At 44.4% G+C, this 19585-nt stretch overlaps 1 protein-coding gene across 1 annotated transcript in view; it reads left to right on the top strand.

Annotated features, from left to right (window-relative positions):
* The first annotated feature begins 7020 nt into the window (after nt 1-7020).
* LOC121550699 (glycine dehydrogenase (decarboxylating), mitochondrial) overlaps nt 7021-19585 on the top strand; it is a 38430-nt gene continuing 25865 nt past the window's right edge. Inside the window, exons 1-15 of the mRNA XM_041863058.2 lie at nt 7021-7827; nt 8003-8081; nt 12183-12318; nt 12976-13140; nt 13336-13413; nt 13515-13662; nt 13960-14156; nt 15708-15804; nt 17152-17257; nt 17424-17563; nt 18015-18095; nt 18256-18353; nt 18692-18776; nt 18927-18968; nt 19333-19475. Coding sequence (XP_041718992.2) covers nt 7543-7827; nt 8003-8081; nt 12183-12318; nt 12976-13140; nt 13336-13413; nt 13515-13662; nt 13960-14156; nt 15708-15804; nt 17152-17257; nt 17424-17563; nt 18015-18095; nt 18256-18353; nt 18692-18776; nt 18927-18968; nt 19333-19475 — 1880 coding nt within the window. The 5' untranslated portion in view covers nt 7021-7542. The remainder of the gene's footprint in view (nt 7828-8002; nt 8082-12182; nt 12319-12975; nt 13141-13335; nt 13414-13514; nt 13663-13959; nt 14157-15707; nt 15805-17151; nt 17258-17423; nt 17564-18014; nt 18096-18255; nt 18354-18691; nt 18777-18926; nt 18969-19332; nt 19476-19585) is intronic.

The raw sequence follows: 19585 nt of genomic DNA, 5'->3' as shown, positions 1-19585 counted from the left end.
CACCTCTGCCCTTTTTAAATAGGTCAGTCATTGCTCAAGCCAAACCCCAGCACATCCACCGAATGGAGCAAACGTACCTCAAAATCACTCCAAGAACCTTTGGGGAAACGTCTCGTTCAGTACAAGCGAACTGAAAGCGATTTCACGGTTAGTCCACACTTGTTGTTTACAAAACATGTGAGGAATAAAATTTGATGGATGGGTGGGTGTATAACGTGAACGTCTAGCAACATTTGAATTCGAATATCATCACGGACAAAGTGAACGTCTAGCAACCACAGAACTCCCAACCTTTGGGTTGCTAGACGTTCACGTTATACGCCCACACATCCACCCCGACCAACCACCCTACTTAAATTTTTGCCTTATGTAATCATACCAAACATAACATATCATACTAATTTGAGTGTTCCGGATTTACGTTTACTATGCTACGTCTAGTCTATGAGACTGGGCTGTGTAATTTTGTCCTTGAAACATTTAAAGCAGTAATATATCAATTTTTGGGCAACTGGAACAAATTCACATAGACATGTGTGACGACCCTCCCACTCTGTCTGCCGTATTCTCTCTTTGTTCTTGTTTCCTTGTTAGGATGCCGGTGGGCGGAGTTGGGAGGGTCGTCAGCTACATGGGAAACACCTGGGCCGGGTGTGTCCCAGGATAAATGGACCTCTTCCACATTCATTAGGGAGACTCTCTCCAGGCAGTTACTTTGATCTTGGTTGTGATATTTTTGAGGCTTTTTTGGGTTGTTTGCTTTGGCACTTTTCAACACTTTTCCATATTACATTTATGCATGCAAACACTCACGTACACTACTGACTACCGATTACACACGCCATTGTTATTTGATTTAGTTTACTTTAATTAATAAATATATACTTTGAGTACTCCTTGTCTCCACGTGTCTCCCTTTTGTTACGAACTTGAGCCGGTTCGTGACAAGTGGGGGCTCGTCCGGGATTTTGAACTGGTTGTGTTTGGGAGAACGTGGAGTTAATGTCCAATTCTGTAGGGTTTTTCTTTGTAAATTTTGTTAGTTTGTTTGAGTTTGATAGGGCAGTATTGGTTGCCTTTGGGTTTTGTACTGCGTTGGAGAGAGTACATTGGTTAGTTTCCAGTCCCTGCCCAGCCTGGAAACTCTTGCTCTACTCGCTGTTGGGACATCGGGCTGAGGTGAGTACAATCGGCTGTGTACCTCAGTGGGAGATTGGGTAGGGTAGTGACATTTGCTACCCGGAGCTATAGCTTTTTCCCCTGATAGGCTTAGTGACGTGTTTTGTTTTGGGATACGTTGGGCATGGTTAAATGTTTGTTATTTTTGTGTGGTGTCAGTGGACTGAGCAGTTGTCTCGGGGGCACATCCGTGGCTTGGGGAAATCTACCAGCGTGCTGGGGGGTTTAATTCCTTGCCAGCGGGCTACAGTGCGTAATTACCCACCGCAAATCTGCACGAAGACTAGGGTTGAGTTATTGTAGGTTTTGGGGAAGCTCCATATCCCAGCTCTTTTCTGTGGTGCTCGGTGTGATTGTATTTCTCTTGTGTCTGGTGTGCTCAGCAGAGGGGTTGAGAAAGATTATTATGATATATATATATATTTAATTTTTTTTTCCCTGATTATGGCGTCTAATGTAGATGAGTTCATTCGCTTTCCATCAGAAGAACTGTTAGAATTATGTACTAAAGAACAGCTGTTGAAGGTTGCTGAACACTACAAGGTTGAAATTAGTGATAAACGCCTAAAAAATTCTATTAGGTTAATATTGAAGGCCAATTTGATGGAGAGTGGTATTCTGGATGTTACCACTGGGGCAGCCTCTGCTGAGGACACGTTGTCTCCCCGATATGTTACAATGACCGCTCCATCGGTTAGTCATAGTAGTCTTCTTTTTGAACAGCAGAAAGAACTGCTTCTGTTACAGCTAGAGCATGGACAAAGATCTAAAATGGAGTATGAACAAGCTAAAATGGAGCATGAACAAGCTAAAATGGAGCATGAACGAAATGGACAAAGAGCTAAAATGGAGCATGAACAAGCTAAAATGGAGCATGATCGTGTAAAATATGAAAGGGAATTGGAATTTAAACAGGATATGGAGCGTGCTAAAATCAAGCTGCAACAAGAGCGACTAGAGTTGGTTAGGGAAGGAAAGCTCTCAGGGGAGAGTTTGCTCTGGGAAGGTGACCCAGAGTTACCTAGGGGTCGTTCCTCTTTTGGTCGTAATCCAGACACATTTGATATTGTTGGGAATTTACAGTTGTTGCCCCAGTTTAATGAAAAGGACCCGGAGACATTCTTTTCGTTGTTTGAGCGTGTTGCTGACGCTAGGAGTTGGCCTGATTCTGATCGCACTTTGATGTTGCAGTGTGTGCTGACTGGTAAAGCGCAAGAAGCATATTCAGCTCTTAGTGTAGCAGACAGTGTTAGTTATGAGAAGGTTAAAACGGCTGTGTTACAGAGTTATGAATTGGTCCCTGAGGCTTACCGCCAACGATTTAGAACTTTAAAAGGGATGATCAGCAGACTCATGTTGAGTTTGCGCGAATATTATCTTCACAGTTCAATCGCTGGTGTTCCGCCTCTGCAGTTATGACTTTCCAAGGGCTGTGTGATCTGATTATGTTAGAACAATTTAAGGACACAATCCCTGATCGTATAGCGACGTACATTAACGAACGAAAAATAAAGACTGTCGCTGAAGCTGCGGTTTTGGCAGATGAATATGTGTTGACTCACACACATTTTTTTGCAGAACCCCGTATTCGGAGTGAGTGGGGGTGTTTGCAGAGATTTGGGCCTCGCTCGCCGAGATACTTCGGTTCCCGGGCAGAGTTTCATTCAACTGGGGTTGAGCCTGATACCCGTGGTAAAACTGACTTTGGTCAAGAGTGTCACTACTGTCGAGAATTAGGTCATTGGAAAAATGAATGTCCGATTCTTAGGTCTAGGGGTAAATTCAGTACAGGTGCTTATGGTAAATCGAGGCCTATAGCGTTAGCAGCGCCTGTTCCACATCAGTTCACTCCTGACGCATTGTCTCATGCCCAGAGCCATGTGAAGGGCTATATTGATCCCAGTATTTACCTTTTGTTACGGAGGGTTTTGTGTCTATGGTAGGAAGTAAGAACCTAGTGCCAGTAAAGATCCTAAGAGATACAGGTGCCTCTGAATCATTTGTGTTGGAATCTGTGTTACCCTTCTCTGCGGAGACTGATTCGGGGAATAGTGTTCTAATTAGGGGAATAGGTTTGAACACTCTGTCAGTTCCATTGCATAAACTGATGTTGGATTGTGGACTGGTGAAAGGTGAGGTTGTTGTGGGGGTGCGTCCTTCATTGCCTATTGAGGGTGTTGACGTGATCCTTGGAAATAACTTGGCTGGGGAGCGTGTGTGGCCTATCGTGTTTCCATCTTTAGCGGTTTCTACTAAGCCTTCAATTGTAGGGATTCCTGATGAGAGTGCGCAGAATTTCCCAGAGGTGTTTTCTGCGTGTGCAGTGACGCGTTCTATGATCCCTGATGACTTGGTCACGGAACTGGCTAACGAGAATACCATAAAGAAGTCTGTTACTGTTTTCCCTGTTATCCCGTTATCCGTATCCCGCTCCGATTTAATCGAGGCGCAACGGGCTGACCCTACATTAGAAGAGTTGCGGGACCAAATTGTGCCTGTAGAACAGTTGGGAGATGTCGCACAGGGCTATTTTCTCCAAGAGGAGGTCCTGATGAGGAAGTGGATGTCTCATGGTAGTTGTTTTCTGGGGGAGGCGATTAGTCAGGTTGTGGTACCAGTTAGGCTTCGTGAGTTGGTGCTGACAACTTCTCACAACGACGTTGCTGGGCATATGGGTGTGAGAAAAACCTACAATCGCATATTACGACATTTTTTTGGCCAAGATTAAAGAGGGATGTTTCTGATTTCATCAAAACTTGTCACACCTGTCAATTAACTGGTAAACCTAATCAAGCTATTAAGCCGGTACCACTGTTCCCTATTCCTGTACTCAGTAAACCTTTTGAGTATTTGATTATTGACTGTGTTGGTCCTCTGCCTCGTTCTAGAAAGGGTAGTAATTATTTGTTGACTGTGATGTGTCAGACCACTAGGTTTCCTGTTGCCTACCCTCTCCGGTCTATCACGACTAAGGCTGTGTTAAAAGCTTTGACTCAGTTTCTCTCACTGTTTGGAATCCCTAAGGTCATTCAAAGTGATCAAGGATCTAATTTCACCTCTAATCTCTTTGGACAGGTTCTCCAACAACTCCATATTAAACACAACTTGTCTAGCGCTTATCATGCCCAAAGTCAAGGAGCACTGGAACGTTTCCATCAAACACTTAAGTCTTTGTTGATGAGCGGAAAGAGAGGGTTGGTTTGATTCGGAGATTTCCAGGGTTGTTTTCGGATACACCTTCATTTCCTCTTCCTCGGATGGAGGACTGCGTTGGTCAAGTCGGCGCAGCTACGTTTGTGAGCAAATTTGACCTGTTAAAGGGGTATTGGCAGGTGCCACTGATGAGTAGGGCACGTGAAATCTCTGCCTTTATTACACCTTTTGGTCTGTACTCGTATTCGGTTATGAGTTTCGGACTGCGTAATGCGCCTGCCACTTTTCAGCGATTTATGAACAGGGTTGTCTCTGGTCTGGCCGGTTGCGCTGTTTATCTGGACGATGTAGTGATATATGCAGATGCTTGGGAGGAGCATCTGTCCCGTATTCAGGCCTTGTTCGGACGTCTGGCTGCGGGTCGCCTCACGATGAATTTGGCTGAATGTGAGTTTGCTCAGGCGACTGTTGTATACCTTGGAAAGGTGGTTGGGCAGGGTGACGTGCGCCCTGTTCATGAATATTGATGTGACCGACCATTGTTTGATTTTGTCATGTTCTATCTTTCCTGTTTGTCCCCTCCTAGTCTTGTGTTCTTCTTTCCTCTTAAAGGTTGCTTCCTGTGTAAAGGTTGCTGAGGTCTGGAGAGGAGGATGATGGGTGGGGCAAGTGGAGGTGTGAACATGTACAATTTGTCGGTTTGGGACGCAGGGGCTGGTACGTTGGTCCGGGGTCCTTGTTGGTCCCCGGTCTTATGGGGGGGGGGTGTGACGACCCTCCCACTCTGTCTGCCGTATTCTCTCTTTGTTCTTGTTTCCTTGTTAGGATGCCGGTGGGCGGAGTTGGGAGGGTCGTCAGCTACATGGGAAACACCTGGGCCGGGTGTGTCCCAGGATAAATGGACCTCTTCCACATTCATTAGGGAGACTCTCTCCAGGCAGTTACTTTGATCTTGGTTGTGATATTTTTGAGGCTTTTTTGGGTTTTTTGCTTTGGCGCTTTTTTTAACACTTTTCCATATTACATTTATGCATGCAAACACTCACGTACACTACTGACTACCGATTACACACGCCATTGTTATTTGATTTAGTTTACTTTAATTAATAAATATATACTTTGAGTACTCCTTGTCTCCACGTGTCTCCCTTTTGTTACGAACTTGAGCCGGTTCGTGACACATGTGAGTTATGGATTTGTCATTGAAAGCAAGTCTAAGAAGCGGTAGATCTGTTCTATGTGCACGTTCTATGCTTCCCGTCAAGTTTCTGAAAATACAATATTTTTGGTATATTTCACAGCGGTTTAGATGGTACAATGATTCTCTACACTATACATTGCTTGTTTTGTCCAGTGGCTTCAAAACCTCTAAATGGCCAATACACAGCATCAGCAATCCAGGGCTTTGCCAAAACATTTTTAAAAATATTACTTTAGTGCCTTGTTGCAATCAGGATGCATGTTTTGGAATATTTGTATTCTGTACAGACGCCTTCTTTTCACTCTGTCAATTAGGTTAGTATTGTGGAGTAACTACAATGTTGTTGATCCATCCTCAGTGTTCTCCTATCCCAGCCATTAAACTCTGTTTTAAAGTCATCATTGGCCTCATGGTGAAATCCCTGAGTGGTTTCCTTCCTCACTGGCAAATCAGTTAGGAAGGACACGTGTATCTTTGTAGTGACTGGATGTATTGATACACCATCCAAAGTGTAATTAATAACTTCACCATGCTCAAAGGGATATTCAATGTCTTCGTTTTTTTCATTTTTAGCCATCTACCCTTCTTTGCGGGGCATTGGAAAACCTCCCTGGTCTTTGTGGTTGAATCTGTGTTTGAAATGCACTGCTCGACTGATGGACTGTACAGATAATTGTATGTGTGGGCTACAGAGATGAAGTAGCCATTCAAAAATCATGTTAAACACTATTATTGCACACAAAGTGAGTCCATGCAACTTATGTGACTTGTTAAGCAAATGTTCACTCCTGAACTTATTTAGGCTTGCCATAACAAAGGGGTTGAATACTTATTGACACAAGACAAAATTCGAAAAATATAATTCCACTTTGTCATTCAGGGGTATTGTGCATAGGCCAGACACACAATCGCAAATTAATCAATTTTAAATTCAGGCTGTAACACAATTTTTTTTGGAAAAAGTCAAGGGGTGTGTATACTTTCTGAAGGCACTGTATATACTGTACATCATTGGTATGTACCAGAGTACTGATTGGTTTCAAGTTTAGCAGTTTGGCAAATTTGTGTTGAAATTTACTTTTATGAGAATGTGCAAGAATTGAAGGTGCCAACAAATTTGATATAATGTTTTCCTGTCATATACAAAAAAATCAACTCCTCCCTCGACGGGAATCGATCAACTTCAATATTTCCGACCCACCACCTAGGAGTGTTCGTTGGTGTCTTCCTGGTTGTGAATGTAGCTAGCGCTAGCCAGTGCCATTGTGCTAGCTAGCTAGCCAGTAGCCTTCTTTATTCGAAATGGAGTATCAGTTATTTTGCAAAGATCACAACCAAATATAATCTTAGCCACTGTTCAAGCAAGAATCAAAACAGCTTTGTAAGTGTATGAGCACCCCAAAAAGTTATTTTATTGAGAAGTAATAAAAAGGTACATCTAGGCTATGTTGAATGGGCGCAGGTGGCGATGGCTTTCTTACTGCCGCCAAGAGTCGCGCATCTCTCAACTGCGCGAGATACCTCATGGATTTGCCATTCAGCGTGTCCATATAGCGGCCTCTCCCGTGTAAACGCAGCGGTATACGCAGGTTGCAACCTGGTAGGCACAGAGTTGGTATAGGCACAGATGGTGGATAGATGTCCCACTCAGGCCGTTTACGATTGAAAAAAAAAGGTATACTAAACGGGGTGGCTCTACCATAGGCACCAATGCATTAGCAACTGGGTCTGACCTGCTTTCATTGATTGTATATGAACCAGAAAAATTAAGGAGTTGGATGTCTCGCTTCCTCTTCCGTCTCTGGGCTCAGTGCAGCCTGGCATCGTCAGCGACCTTTCTCTTATCGATTGGTTAGTTCTTGTGGAATGGGCAGGCGTATAAATTAAACAGTTTCAAGTAGTTGGCAGAGACTTTGGGAGGAAGCACACAAGTGTCTGAGGGATTCAGTTGAAATCGGCCGCTTGAAGGATTTCTTTATTTTTTACGTTATCGTTTTAGTGAGTTAAAAATGCAAAGCTGTGCAAAGTCGTGGGGGATCCTATTCGCCAAGTCTGTGAATCCCCATGCACCTTGCAGACACATGTGTGGTATAAACCGTATCTTTGGGAAACTACAGAATAGAATCCAAACCCGTAATGCGTTTGTAACCGTCCGGGGTCTACGGACGTCTGCAGTCTATGCTGCTTCCAGACAGATAGACAGAATACTGCCGAGACACGATGATTTTGCAGAGAGGCACATTGGTCCAGGTGAAAGGGAGAAAAGGGAGATGCTGGATGTTCTTGGACTTGAGGTAAGATTTAAAGACATTTGGATAAAGAGAGAAATTATAGGACAGAAATTAAGCTAATGTGTCGATCTAATGCATGGAAGGCACTCTTGCATGTTTCTTATCATAAACGGTAAACGTGCAACTATGTATACAAGTTCAGTGCGTTTTGACTTGTATAGCATGCATTGCTTTTCAGTCGATCGCCCAGTTGATAGAAGATACAGTTCCAGAATCCATCCGTATTCAAAGAAGTATGAAAATGGATGATCCTCTTTGTAAGTTTATCTTGTTTCCCAAATCTTTGACAGCACGTGTTATTGTTGATGTTTGTGTTCTCAATCGATATATTGCCCCATCAATGTTATAAAATGCTGAATTTGCTAGCCTATGGTTTTTCTTTCCAAGTGCGTTATAATGTATTGATGTTGATTTTCCGGACAATTGAGTCTTGATTTATTATTTATTAATTAATCTTGCACATGTCCCTCTTTTTATGTTTTGTCAATATTTTACTGGTCTCTGAATTGTATTCTACAATGGGTGTAAATCAAGCCAAACGAGTGGCTGAAATCTAGGTTGCACTCCTATTGTGTGCCATTGTGAAGCGCTCTTCACCGTTAAGTCTTCCTTTGAACATATTTGGAGTTGTTTTTGCGAAACTCAACGAGCAGCACCAATCTCCAGTTGGGAAGCCGATGCTAATAGGATGGCAATTGGAGTGTGAAGTTCAGCCTTGAGCTCCTGTCCCAACTCCAGTTCAATCTGGTTATAACATTACATCACAGTTGAATTAAATGTACAAAGGACCGTCATGAGATTCCTTAATATGATCATTTGATGAGTTAGGAATGTATTTAATTTTTCTTACTTGACATTTAATAAGAGACAGACGGATTTCAGTTGATTGCGCAAATAGTGAGACCTTTGAAACGTTTTACTATCAATAATGGTTTGTCTACAGCAGGCCAACACTTATGAGGCTTATTTCATTGGCAAACCTCACTGCATAATTCCATTAGAGACAGACGTATCAGATCACTTGCTAGAGATTTGCAAGACTATCAAACACATACTATTCTGGACAAGTACAGTACATTGTATTACTACTTTACCTTGTTTTGTGTAATGAATTACATTTATTTAAACGATAGTTCTAAAGCAACCGACAATATGGATATAATATAATTAATTAAACAAAAGCCATTTGAAAACACAAGCATTACACGCAAAGTAAATAAAAGCAATAGTATTGCTTATGACAATTATTTGTAATAACATGGAAGATGATTAATATTTTGCCAATATTTTCACTAAATTGATGATGCACTGTTTCCATTTGATAGTGATCCATATCTCAACCATAACCAATGTCATACAAACTACTACATTGTTTTTGGAGGTCAATGTCATGTAGTGAAACTGGCTCAACTGTCAAAATTCCTAGGATTGTTGTTACATCATTTTCTGTTTTAAATTAGTCATTGTTTTCACTATCCTGATACTTTTGTGTGTGTGTATGTATGTGGACACCCCTTCAAATGAGTGGATTCGGCTATTTCAGCCACACCCGTTGCTGACAGGTGTATAAAATCGATCACACAGCCATGCAATCTCCATAGACAAACATTAGCAGTAGAATGGCCTTACTGAAGAGCTCAGTGACTTTCAACGTTGCACAGTCATAGGATGCCACCTTTCCAACAAGTCAGTTTGTCAAATTTCTGCCCTGCTAGAGCTGCCCCAGTCAACTGTAGGTGCTGTTATTGGGAAGTGGAAACATCTAGGAGCAACAACGGCTCAGCCACGAAGTGGTAGGCCGCACAAGCTCACAGAACGGGGCCGCGAGTGCTGAAGCGCGTAGAGCGTAAAAATCGTCTGTCCTCTGTCTGTCCTCACTACCGAGTTCCAAACTGCCTCTGGAAGCAACGTCAGCACAATTACTGTTCGTGGGGAGCATCATGAAATGGGTTTCCATGGCCGAGCAGCCCCACACAAGCCTAAGATCACCATGCGCAATGCCAAGCGTCGGCTGGAGTGGGGTAAAGCTTGCCACCATTGGACTCTGGAGCAGTGGAAACGCGTTCTCTGGAGTGATGAATCACGCTTCACCATCTGGAAGTCGACGGACGAATATGGGTTTGGCGGATGCCAGGAGAACGCTACCTGCCCCAATGCATAGTGCCAACTGTAAAGTTTGGTGGAGGAGGAATAATGGTCTTGGGCTGTTTTTCATGGTTCGGGCTAGGCCCCTTAGTTCCAGTGAAGGGAAATCTTAACGCTACAGCATACAATGACATTCTAGACGATTCTGTGCTTCCAACTTTGTGGCAACAGTTTGGGGAAGACCCTTTCCTGTTTCAGCATGACAATGCCCCCATGCACAAAGCGAGGTCCATAAAGAAATGGTTTGTCGAGATCGGTGTGGAAGAACTTGACTGTCGAACACCTTTTGGGATGAATTGGAACGTCGACTGTGAGCCAGGCCTAATCGCCCAACATCAGTACCCGACCACACTAATGCTCTTGTGGCTGAATGGAAGCAAGTCCCCGCAGCATTGTTCCAACATCTATTGGAAAGCCTTCCCAGGAGAGTGGAGGCTGTTATAGCAGCAAAGAGGGGACCAACTCCATTTTAATGCCCATGATTCTGGAATGAGCTGTTCGACGAGCAGGTGTCCACATACTTTTGGTCATGTAGTATATTACAAAAGTGCTCAACTTGGGGAGAGGAATTTGTCCTTCAGTTGGTAATGAAGAGTTGCCTAGTGTACTCTGAAATAGCACTGTACTACTAGTCACATGCTAGAACATAACACTATCTGCCATTTGCTTCTTGCAAAATGATTGACTGAATATTGCTTGGAGCTTATTCTAGATTGGGTAATAAGGTCAGTGGGGCGGGCGGGGGGGTTAATACCACCTTCGGTCACTCTTTTCTGCCCCTGTCGAGTTCTGTTATGTAGCAAGCCATGCATGAAGGAACAAACTGATGGCCTACTGGTTTTTGCTTGGAGAAGCTTGGTTTGCAAAGCCAGCAAGTGATTCTCTCCTCAACAAATACATAGTTCTGAATCAGGCTTTTCTGTTGCTTTGAGGATCTTTGCAGCCATGGTAAAACTATCCTCTCTGATGAAATGTACAAATCCACAGTACGGCCCCCCACACTAAACCACTGGCCTCTACTACTGATGATGCTTCCATTTGTTTTGTTATTAATGTTAGATATTTCGAAACACCATCTTGTGCTGCTGAGTTATAAAGCATCACATTTTTAAATGCAGGATTGATTTACAGTAAAACGTCTTGTGGCACCTAAATTCAAACAGCAAATGTTCACCTCTTTGTGTGGTGGTGTATCACAGAAGAAATGCTCATCCTGAATATGAGAGTAGTTTGGGCACTCGGTTCAGAGGGTTGTATTGTCCATTCCTTGCTGAGGGAGTTGCTAAGCAGCAATGGAATGGCCGAGGAATTCCAGTGTCTCTGTGTGTATTAACTGATCTCCCCTACAGCACTGGGGAATTAGGCTAGATAACTAGCCATTGGGAAAGGGACCATATGTTGCACATCTCCTGAGTGGCGCAGTGGTCTAAGGCACTGCATGCCACTAGAGATCCTGGTTCGAATCCAGGCTCTGTCGTAGCCGGCCGCGACCGGAGAACTATGGGGAGGCGCACAATTGGCCCAGCGTCGTCCAGGGTAGGGGAGGGAATGGCTGGCAGGGATGTAGCTCAGTTGGTAGAGCATGGTGTTTGCAACGCCAGGGTTGTGGGTTCGATTCCCACGGGGGGCCAGTATGAAAAATAAAATAAAAATAATGTATGCACTCACTTAACTGTAAGTCGCTCTGGAGAAGAGCGTCTGCTAAATGACGACAACATTTTTTAAAATAATAATTGTCCCCTCCAATGCATAGAAACATGACCAAATGGAAATGCATTGTACATGTACAGAAATGTTGTATACAGTTCACACTAACATGACATGCAGAGATGTGGAGTACACATCCAATCACATAAAGCTGTTAAGTTTAAATTCCTATCCACTCCATTTTGACAGCGAGTCTGAATCTATATGATATCACTGCCCATTTGTTTGGGTGGGTTGTTCAGAAAATGGTTGGGTATAATCATTTTCAGGTTGGTTTCATGCAAGCCCCATCCTAATTGAGTCAGGATGATCCGGAATCGTAATGCAGTCACCTGCCTAGATGGGAGAAAAGATGCCATCAATCTTGTGCTGTTTTGCAGTTGAAATTAAGAGATTTTTTATTAAAATCAAACCAATACGGAAACATACATCAGAAATTCCATTTATTGAAATGCATTTTTTCTCTCAAATGCATGTGATACCAATTGTGATGTCTATTTCTGCAGGCGAGAATGAAGTCTTAGAGCATCTCCAAAAGATTGCATCAAAGAACAAGGTGTGGAGGTCTTATATCGGAATGGGCTACTACAACTGCTCAGTGCCTCCAGTTATACAGAGAAACCTTCTAGAGAATTCAGGATGGTAAGGGCCACTGACACACCCTGGCGCCGCCGACGAAGATGGCGGCTAGCTCTTAGGAAACTTTGCAGTATTTTGTTTAATATTGCTTGTCCATATATGTATATATTCTTAAATTCCATTCCTTACTAGTTTTGTGTGTATTGGGTATATGTTGTGAAATTGTTAGATATTACTGCACTGTCGAAGCTAGAAGCACAAGCATTTCGCTACACCCGGTATAACATCTGCTAAACACGTGTATGTGACAAATAAAATGTGATTTGATGATCATCTTCTAGCCAAGTTGTCCCTATTAGTAGGGCAAGCTATATTTGATTGTGTACTCAAGGTGTGTATATGTATGGGCTTCTGTTAGTCATTTAAAGCTCTAATTGCTACATTGAAGAAGATCTTGCCGCTAATCAGAAATCTTGTGACTTGAAGCTCAAGTTTGCACTGGATTAAATTAAATGCTCATGTGGGATCTTGTGATCCGTCTTTGTCCAACTTAAAACGAGACCGCTCTTAATCACAACACTTTGATTTCACATTTTACTCATGCAGTTTTCTCTATCTTCGTAAACTTCCACTCACGTCACCCTAGTATCTTGATTCCTTGAAAACCAGCTTGTTTTTCTGTGTATCTGTAATGATTTCTCTGTGTCCTGTTCTCATCAGGGTGACGCAGTACACCCCCTATCAGCCCGAGGTGGCTCAGGGTCGCCTGGAGAGTCTGCTCAACTACCAGACCATGATCTGTGACATCACAGGCATGGCTGTAGCCAACGCCTCTCTGCTGGATGAGGCAACAGCTGCCGCCGAGGCCATGCAGCTCTGCCATAGGTGAGGCGAGAATAAACTCAAGTGGGAAATAGTGGTTGACCATTAAAGGATAGTTAATTTAGTATAGCTCATCTATAGGGTCTAGTTAGAGTCTATAAAAAGGGCCCAGGGCTTTTCCTGGTCAGGCCACTTAGTCAGAAAAAACTCCTGGCCCTACAGGTGTGTTCATAATCTTTTGTTATATTCTCCTCACAGACAGAACAAGAGAAGGACATTCTACATCGACCCACGTTGCCACCCTCAGACGATCGCTGTAGTGCAGACCAGAGCCAAGTATGGGCATCCTTTCAATGCTTCAGAAACAAGGTTAGAACTGTGTACCAAAAGCAGCATCCTCACAATCGGTGCTCTGCTCTGTGATTGTTGACTAACAGCTACATCGGGGTGAAGACGGTGCTAAAGCTGCCTCATGAGATGGACTTCAGTGGGAAGGATGTGAGCGGGGTGCTGTTCCAGTACCCAGACACCGACGGCAGAGTGGAGGACTTCACCGCGCTGGTGGACCGTGCTCACAAGGGAGGGGTAAGAGAGCCGCCACGTCGGACGTTATTGGTAGTAATGGTTTATTAACCTAGGCTGATATCTTAAAGTAAATTGGGGTGGGGGTTTGGTAGTCTTATTTGGATTTGTCGCTCTTGGTTTGGTAGGAAAGGATCCCTTCTTGCTACACCACATATATTCACAGTAGACTTTGATGCACGTCTTTGGTTGATCAGTTGCAGTTGAACAGTGGGCACGTGAGAAAGTGTAGGATGTGGTGATCCCAGTTTGGTACCTCAGTGAAGTGTATGGAAGACTCACCGTCTCTCATCCCTGTAGGCTCTGGCTTGCTGTGCCACTGACCTGCTGGCCCTGTGTGTGCTGCGCCCCCCTGGAGAGTTTGGGGTGGACATCGCCCTGGGCAGCTCCCAGAGGTTCGGGGTACCGCTTTGCTACGGTGGTCCTCACGCTGCCTTCTTCTCTGTCAAAGAAAACCTGGTCAGGATGATGCCTGGCAGGATGGTGGGAGTGACAAGGTGAGAGCCCTTGATATTCACATTGGTCCTGTTCAGAATGGAAGTCAGATCTCTTGAAGTTGTTCAGTGTTGGGCAATATAAACAGCATATTGAGATTGACCTTATATCATACTTGCTCACAGTCTAAAAGACTGAAGTATGCAGAACACATACAGTACCAGTCAAAAGTTTGGACACACCTACACATTCAAGGGTTTTTCTTTATTTTTACTATTTTCTACCTTGTAGAATAACAGTGAAGACATCAAAACTATGAAATAACACAAATGGAATCATGTAGTAACCAAAAAACTGTTAAACAAATCAAAATATATTTTACATTTTGAGATTCTTCAAAGTACCCACCCTTTGCCTTGATGACAGCTTTGCACGCGCTTGGTATTCTCTCAACCAGCTTCATGCGGTAGTCACCTGGAATGCTTTTCCAACAGTCTTGAAGGAGTTCCCACCAATGCTGAGCACTTGTTGGCTGCTTTTCCTTCACTCTGCGGTCCAACTCATCCCAAACCATCTCAATTGGGTTGAGGTCGGTGATTGTGGAGGCCAGGTCATCTGATGCAGCACTCTCCTTCTTGATCATATAGCCTTTACACAGCCTGGAGTTGTGTTTTGGGTCATTGTCCTGTTGAAAAACAAATTATAGTCCCACTAAGCGCAAACCAGATGGGATGGCGTATCGCCCAAGCAAGTCTCTTCTTCTTATTGGTGTCCTTTAGTAGTGGTTTCTTTGCAGCAATTCGACCATTAATGCCTAATTCTTGCAGTCTCCTCTGAACAGTTGATGTTGAGATGTCTGTTACTTGAACTCTATGAAGCATTTATTTGAGCTGCAATCTGAGGTGCAGTTAATTGCCAATTTCTGAGGCTGGTATCTCTAATGAACTTATCCTCTGCAGCAGAGGTAACTCTGGGTCTTCCTTTCCTGTGGCGTTCCTCATGAGAGCCAGTTTCATTATAGCGCTTGATGGTTTTTTGCGACTGCACTTGATGACACTTTCTTGAAATGTTCCGGATTGACCTTCATGTCTTAAAGTAATGATGGACTGTCGTTTCTCTTTGCTTATTTGAGCTGTTCTTGCCTTAATATGGACTTGGTCTTTTACCAAATAAGGCTATCTTCTGTATACCAACCCTACCTTGTCACAGCACAATTTATTGACTCAAACACATTAAGAAGGAAATAAATTCCACAAATTAACTTAACAATGCACACCTGTTAATTGAAATGCATTCCAGGTGACTACCTCATGAAGCTGGTTGAGAGAATGCCAAGCGTGTGCAAAGCTGTCATCAAGGCAAAGGGTGGCCACTTTGAAGAATCTCAAATATAAAATATATTTTGATTTGTTTAACACCTTTTTGGTTACTACATGATTCCATATGTGTTATTTCATAGTTTTGATGTCTTCACTATTATTCTACAATGTAGAAAATGGTACAAATAAAGAAAAACCCTTGAATGAGTAAGTGTGTCCAAACTTTTGACTGGTACTGTACATTAAGACAATATCTTGATGTACATTTGTTTAATGTCCCTTTTTCACCTGCAGGGATGCAGCTGGTAAGGAGGTGTACCGCCTGGCCCTGCAGACCAGAGAGCAGCACATCCGCAGAGACAAGGCCACAAGCAACATCTGCACTGCACAGGTACTGTACACCCAACACCGACACACTGAGCCTCCACCCAACACCGACACGCTGAGCCTCCACCCAACACCGACACGCTGAGCCTCCACCCAACACCGACACGCTGAGCCTCCACCCAACACCGACACACTGAGCCTCCACCCAACACCGACACGCTGAGCCTCCACCCAACACCGACACGCTGAGCCTCCACCCAACACCGACACACTGAGCCTCCACCCAACACCGACACGCTGAGCCTCCACCCAACACCGACACGCTGAGCCTCCACCCAACACCGACACGCTGAGCCTCCACCCAACACCGACACGCTGAGCCTCCACCCAACACCGACACGCTGAGCCTCCACCCAACACCGGCACGCTGAGCCTCCACCCAACACCGGCACGCTGAGCCTCCACCCAACACCGACACGCTGAGCCTCCACCCAACACCGACACGCTGAGCCTCCACCCAACACCGACACGCTGAGCCTCCACCCAACACCGACACGCTGAGCCTCCACCCAACACCGACACGCTGAGCCTCCACCCAACACCGACACGCTGAGCCTCCACCCAACACCGACACGCTGAGCCTCCACCCAACACCGACACGCTGAGCCTCCACCCAACACCGACACGCTGAGCCTCCACCCAACACCGGCACGCTGAGCCTCCACCCAACACCGGCACGCTGAGCCTCCACCCAACACCGGCACGCTGAGCCTCCACCCAACACCCGACACGCTGAGCCTCCACCCAACACCGACACGCTGAGCCTCCACCCAACACCGACACGCTGAGCCTCCACCCAACACCGACACGCTGAGCCTCCACCCAACACCGACACGCTGAGCCTCCACCCAACACCGACACGCTGAGCCTCCACCCAACACCGGCACGCTGAGCCTCCACCCAACACCGGCACGCTGAGCCTCCACCCAACACCGGCACGCTGAGCCTCCACCCAACACTGACACGCTGAGCCTCCACCCAACACCGACACGCTGAGCCTCCACCCAACACCGACACGCTGAGCCTCCACCCAACACCGACACGCTGAGCCTCCACCCAACACCGACACGCTGAGCCTCCACCCAACACCGGCACGCTGAGCCTCCACCCAACACCGGCACGCTGAGCCTCCACCCAACACCGGCACGCTGAGCCTCCACCCAACACCGACACACTGAGCCTCCATCCAATACCGACACACTTAGCCCCAGAATAGCCTAACTGTATTCAACTCTTATGAAGGTCTTATGAAGTTATCTTGTGTAAAATAAAAAATAAACTAGATGTAGTGGTTGTCTGCATATTTTTTAAGAACTTTATCTCACCTTCAAACTGTATCTGTGTCTTTCAGGCTCTGCTGGCCAACATGGCAGCCATGTTTGGAGTGTATCATGGACCCCAGGGCTTAAAGCACATTGCTGAGAGGACACACAATGCTGCACTGATCCTCGCTGAGGGTATGTCCTCCACATATTCATTTTAAGTCTTATATCAATCAACCGTGACCAAATTCAATCACAAGCATGTATTGAGAAAGAAATAGTAACATTGCTTCTCTTTTAAATGAATTATGAATGATACTGAGTTCTTAGAAATCCTTTTCTCTCACTCCCTTTGTATCAGGTCTGAAGCGGGCCGGACACAGGCTCCACAGCGAGATGTTCTTTGACACACTGAAGGTTAGCTGCAGTGTGGCAGCCAAGGACATCCTGGAGAGGGCTGTCCAGAGAGAGCTCAACCTGCGTGTTTACGGCGAGGGAGTGGTGAGTTGTACCAAATACGGTTTAGGAACAGATTACATACACGTCCATTCAGTGTTCCTACTGTAAGCAGGTCAACAAAGGTACAACAAAACACTCATCACACTTCAGTCCATGCTCCCATGTGCTTTATTGACAATGTTTGACCCTTAGAATACCTTGTCGAAATTTTTTTAAATAAAGCACGCGGAAGCATAGATTGCTGAGTACAAGATACTCTTACTTTGAGTCCTCCCTATAGATAAAACCAGGGGCTAGTTCCGGATGGTGCAGTGTTACAGAACGTTCAGATATAAAGGTATTGTAGAGTCATTTGAGCTCTACTCATTAAATATCTATCTGCAGCATTGTAGAATTAGCACCCCTCTGAATAAGCCACATGTGGCCATGTTCATTTATGCTTTAGATACACACACATTACTTTCACTCTGAAATGATTTCTGTGTTTACCTAGTTAGGTGTGTCTCTGGATGAGACGGTGACAGAGAGGTACTTGGACGATCTGCTCTGGGTCTTTGGATGTGAATCCTCAGCGGTACGTTTGATTTCAATATTCCATATAGGAGTATGCATAAACTCAGCATTGACCCTATTGCTATCTTGAGAGTGAGTGCAAAGATGCATCTTGAAGCCATGGGACAAATACTTTGATTTCAGCTATCGCATATATAATTCCATTAAATCTCAATTTACAGGAGCTCATTGCTGAAAAGATGGGTGAAAGGGTGAAAGGCATTATGGGTAGTCCTTTCAAGAGGACCAGCAAGTACCTCACCCACACAATCTTCAACAGGTTGGTCTGTTTGTAGCGACCTCAAATTACAATACTGGCCTGGGCGTGATAAGGATGAAGCTTGATATGCCATAATTGTTATGATGACTTGTGTTCTCAGTGATGATAGCATTATCAGTATGACACCAGAATGGTGAGACATTAGCTGACCTTCCATGTTGATTAGTTCTCTCTGTTGTCCCAAACTGCACCTGATAGAATAATTCCTTGCACTGGTAACGTAAGGTTGTTACACATATACTGTAAGTGATAATATAGGGTTTTAGAAGTGAAATGACACATTAGGCCTAAAACGTATCTTATAATCTTGATTCACTCTGATTCTTCATCCCGTGCAGTTACCACTCCGAGACCAACATTGTGCGCTATATGAAACGCCTGGAGAACAAGGACATCTCTCTGGTTCACAGCATGATCCCACTGGTGAGTCTTATGGGAAAGCAAAGAAGAAATGTTTTACTTTAGACATGGTGCTTTTCACATGATCCGAATACTACACAAAAAAACAGCAAACCACTGTAAAGATTAGTGGGCCGTCACCATTTTTAATGTCCATTTTGTTTTCCATGTCAGGGTTCCTGCACAATGAAGCTGAACAGTTCTTCAGAGCTCATGGTGAGTTAATATCAGGGTTGGGGTAAATAATTGACGGCAGTCAATTCAGGACATAAACTGAAATTCCAGTTCAATTATTTAAAAAAGGGCATGTATTTTCAATGATTTCTCAATAAACCTAAAAGTAAAAGCTATTTATTTCAAACGTTTTTGAATTTTAAAATCAAATCACTGCCTGAATTGACTGCCTTCAATTCGAATTGACAACAACCCTGGTTAATATCTCTCATTGTACAAAACATTAAGAACACCTTCCTAATATTGAGTTGCAGTCTGGGTTTTTTATGGTGGTGTTGTGAAGAACACTTTAGGTTACCTTGATATGACTATTTCTCCCATTGTTCCCTCTTTCCAACTCTTTTAGCCCATCACCTGGAATGAGTTTGCCAACCTCCACCCCTTCTGTCCCCTGGACCAGGCTGAGGGTTATCAGCAGCTCTTCAGGCAGCTGGAGAAGGACCTCTGTGAGGTGACTGGCTATGACAAGATCTCCTTCCAACCCAACAGGTAAGCCCCTCACTGACACAAACATTCAGTGTAGGGGGGGATTCATGACCAACTGGGATTTCAGTTTCCCACACTCATCTGAGTGTGATTTACCAAACCACCTCCGTTAC

The sequence above is a fragment of the Coregonus clupeaformis genome, chromosome 18, assembly GCF_020615455.1.
Source record: "Coregonus clupeaformis isolate EN_2021a chromosome 18, ASM2061545v1, whole genome shotgun sequence".
Classification (NCBI taxonomy): Eukaryota; Metazoa; Chordata; class Actinopteri; order Salmoniformes; family Salmonidae; genus Coregonus; species Coregonus clupeaformis.
The sequence above is the reverse complement of the archived record's forward strand: the minus strand, read 5'-3'. Positions and strand labels throughout refer to the sequence as shown.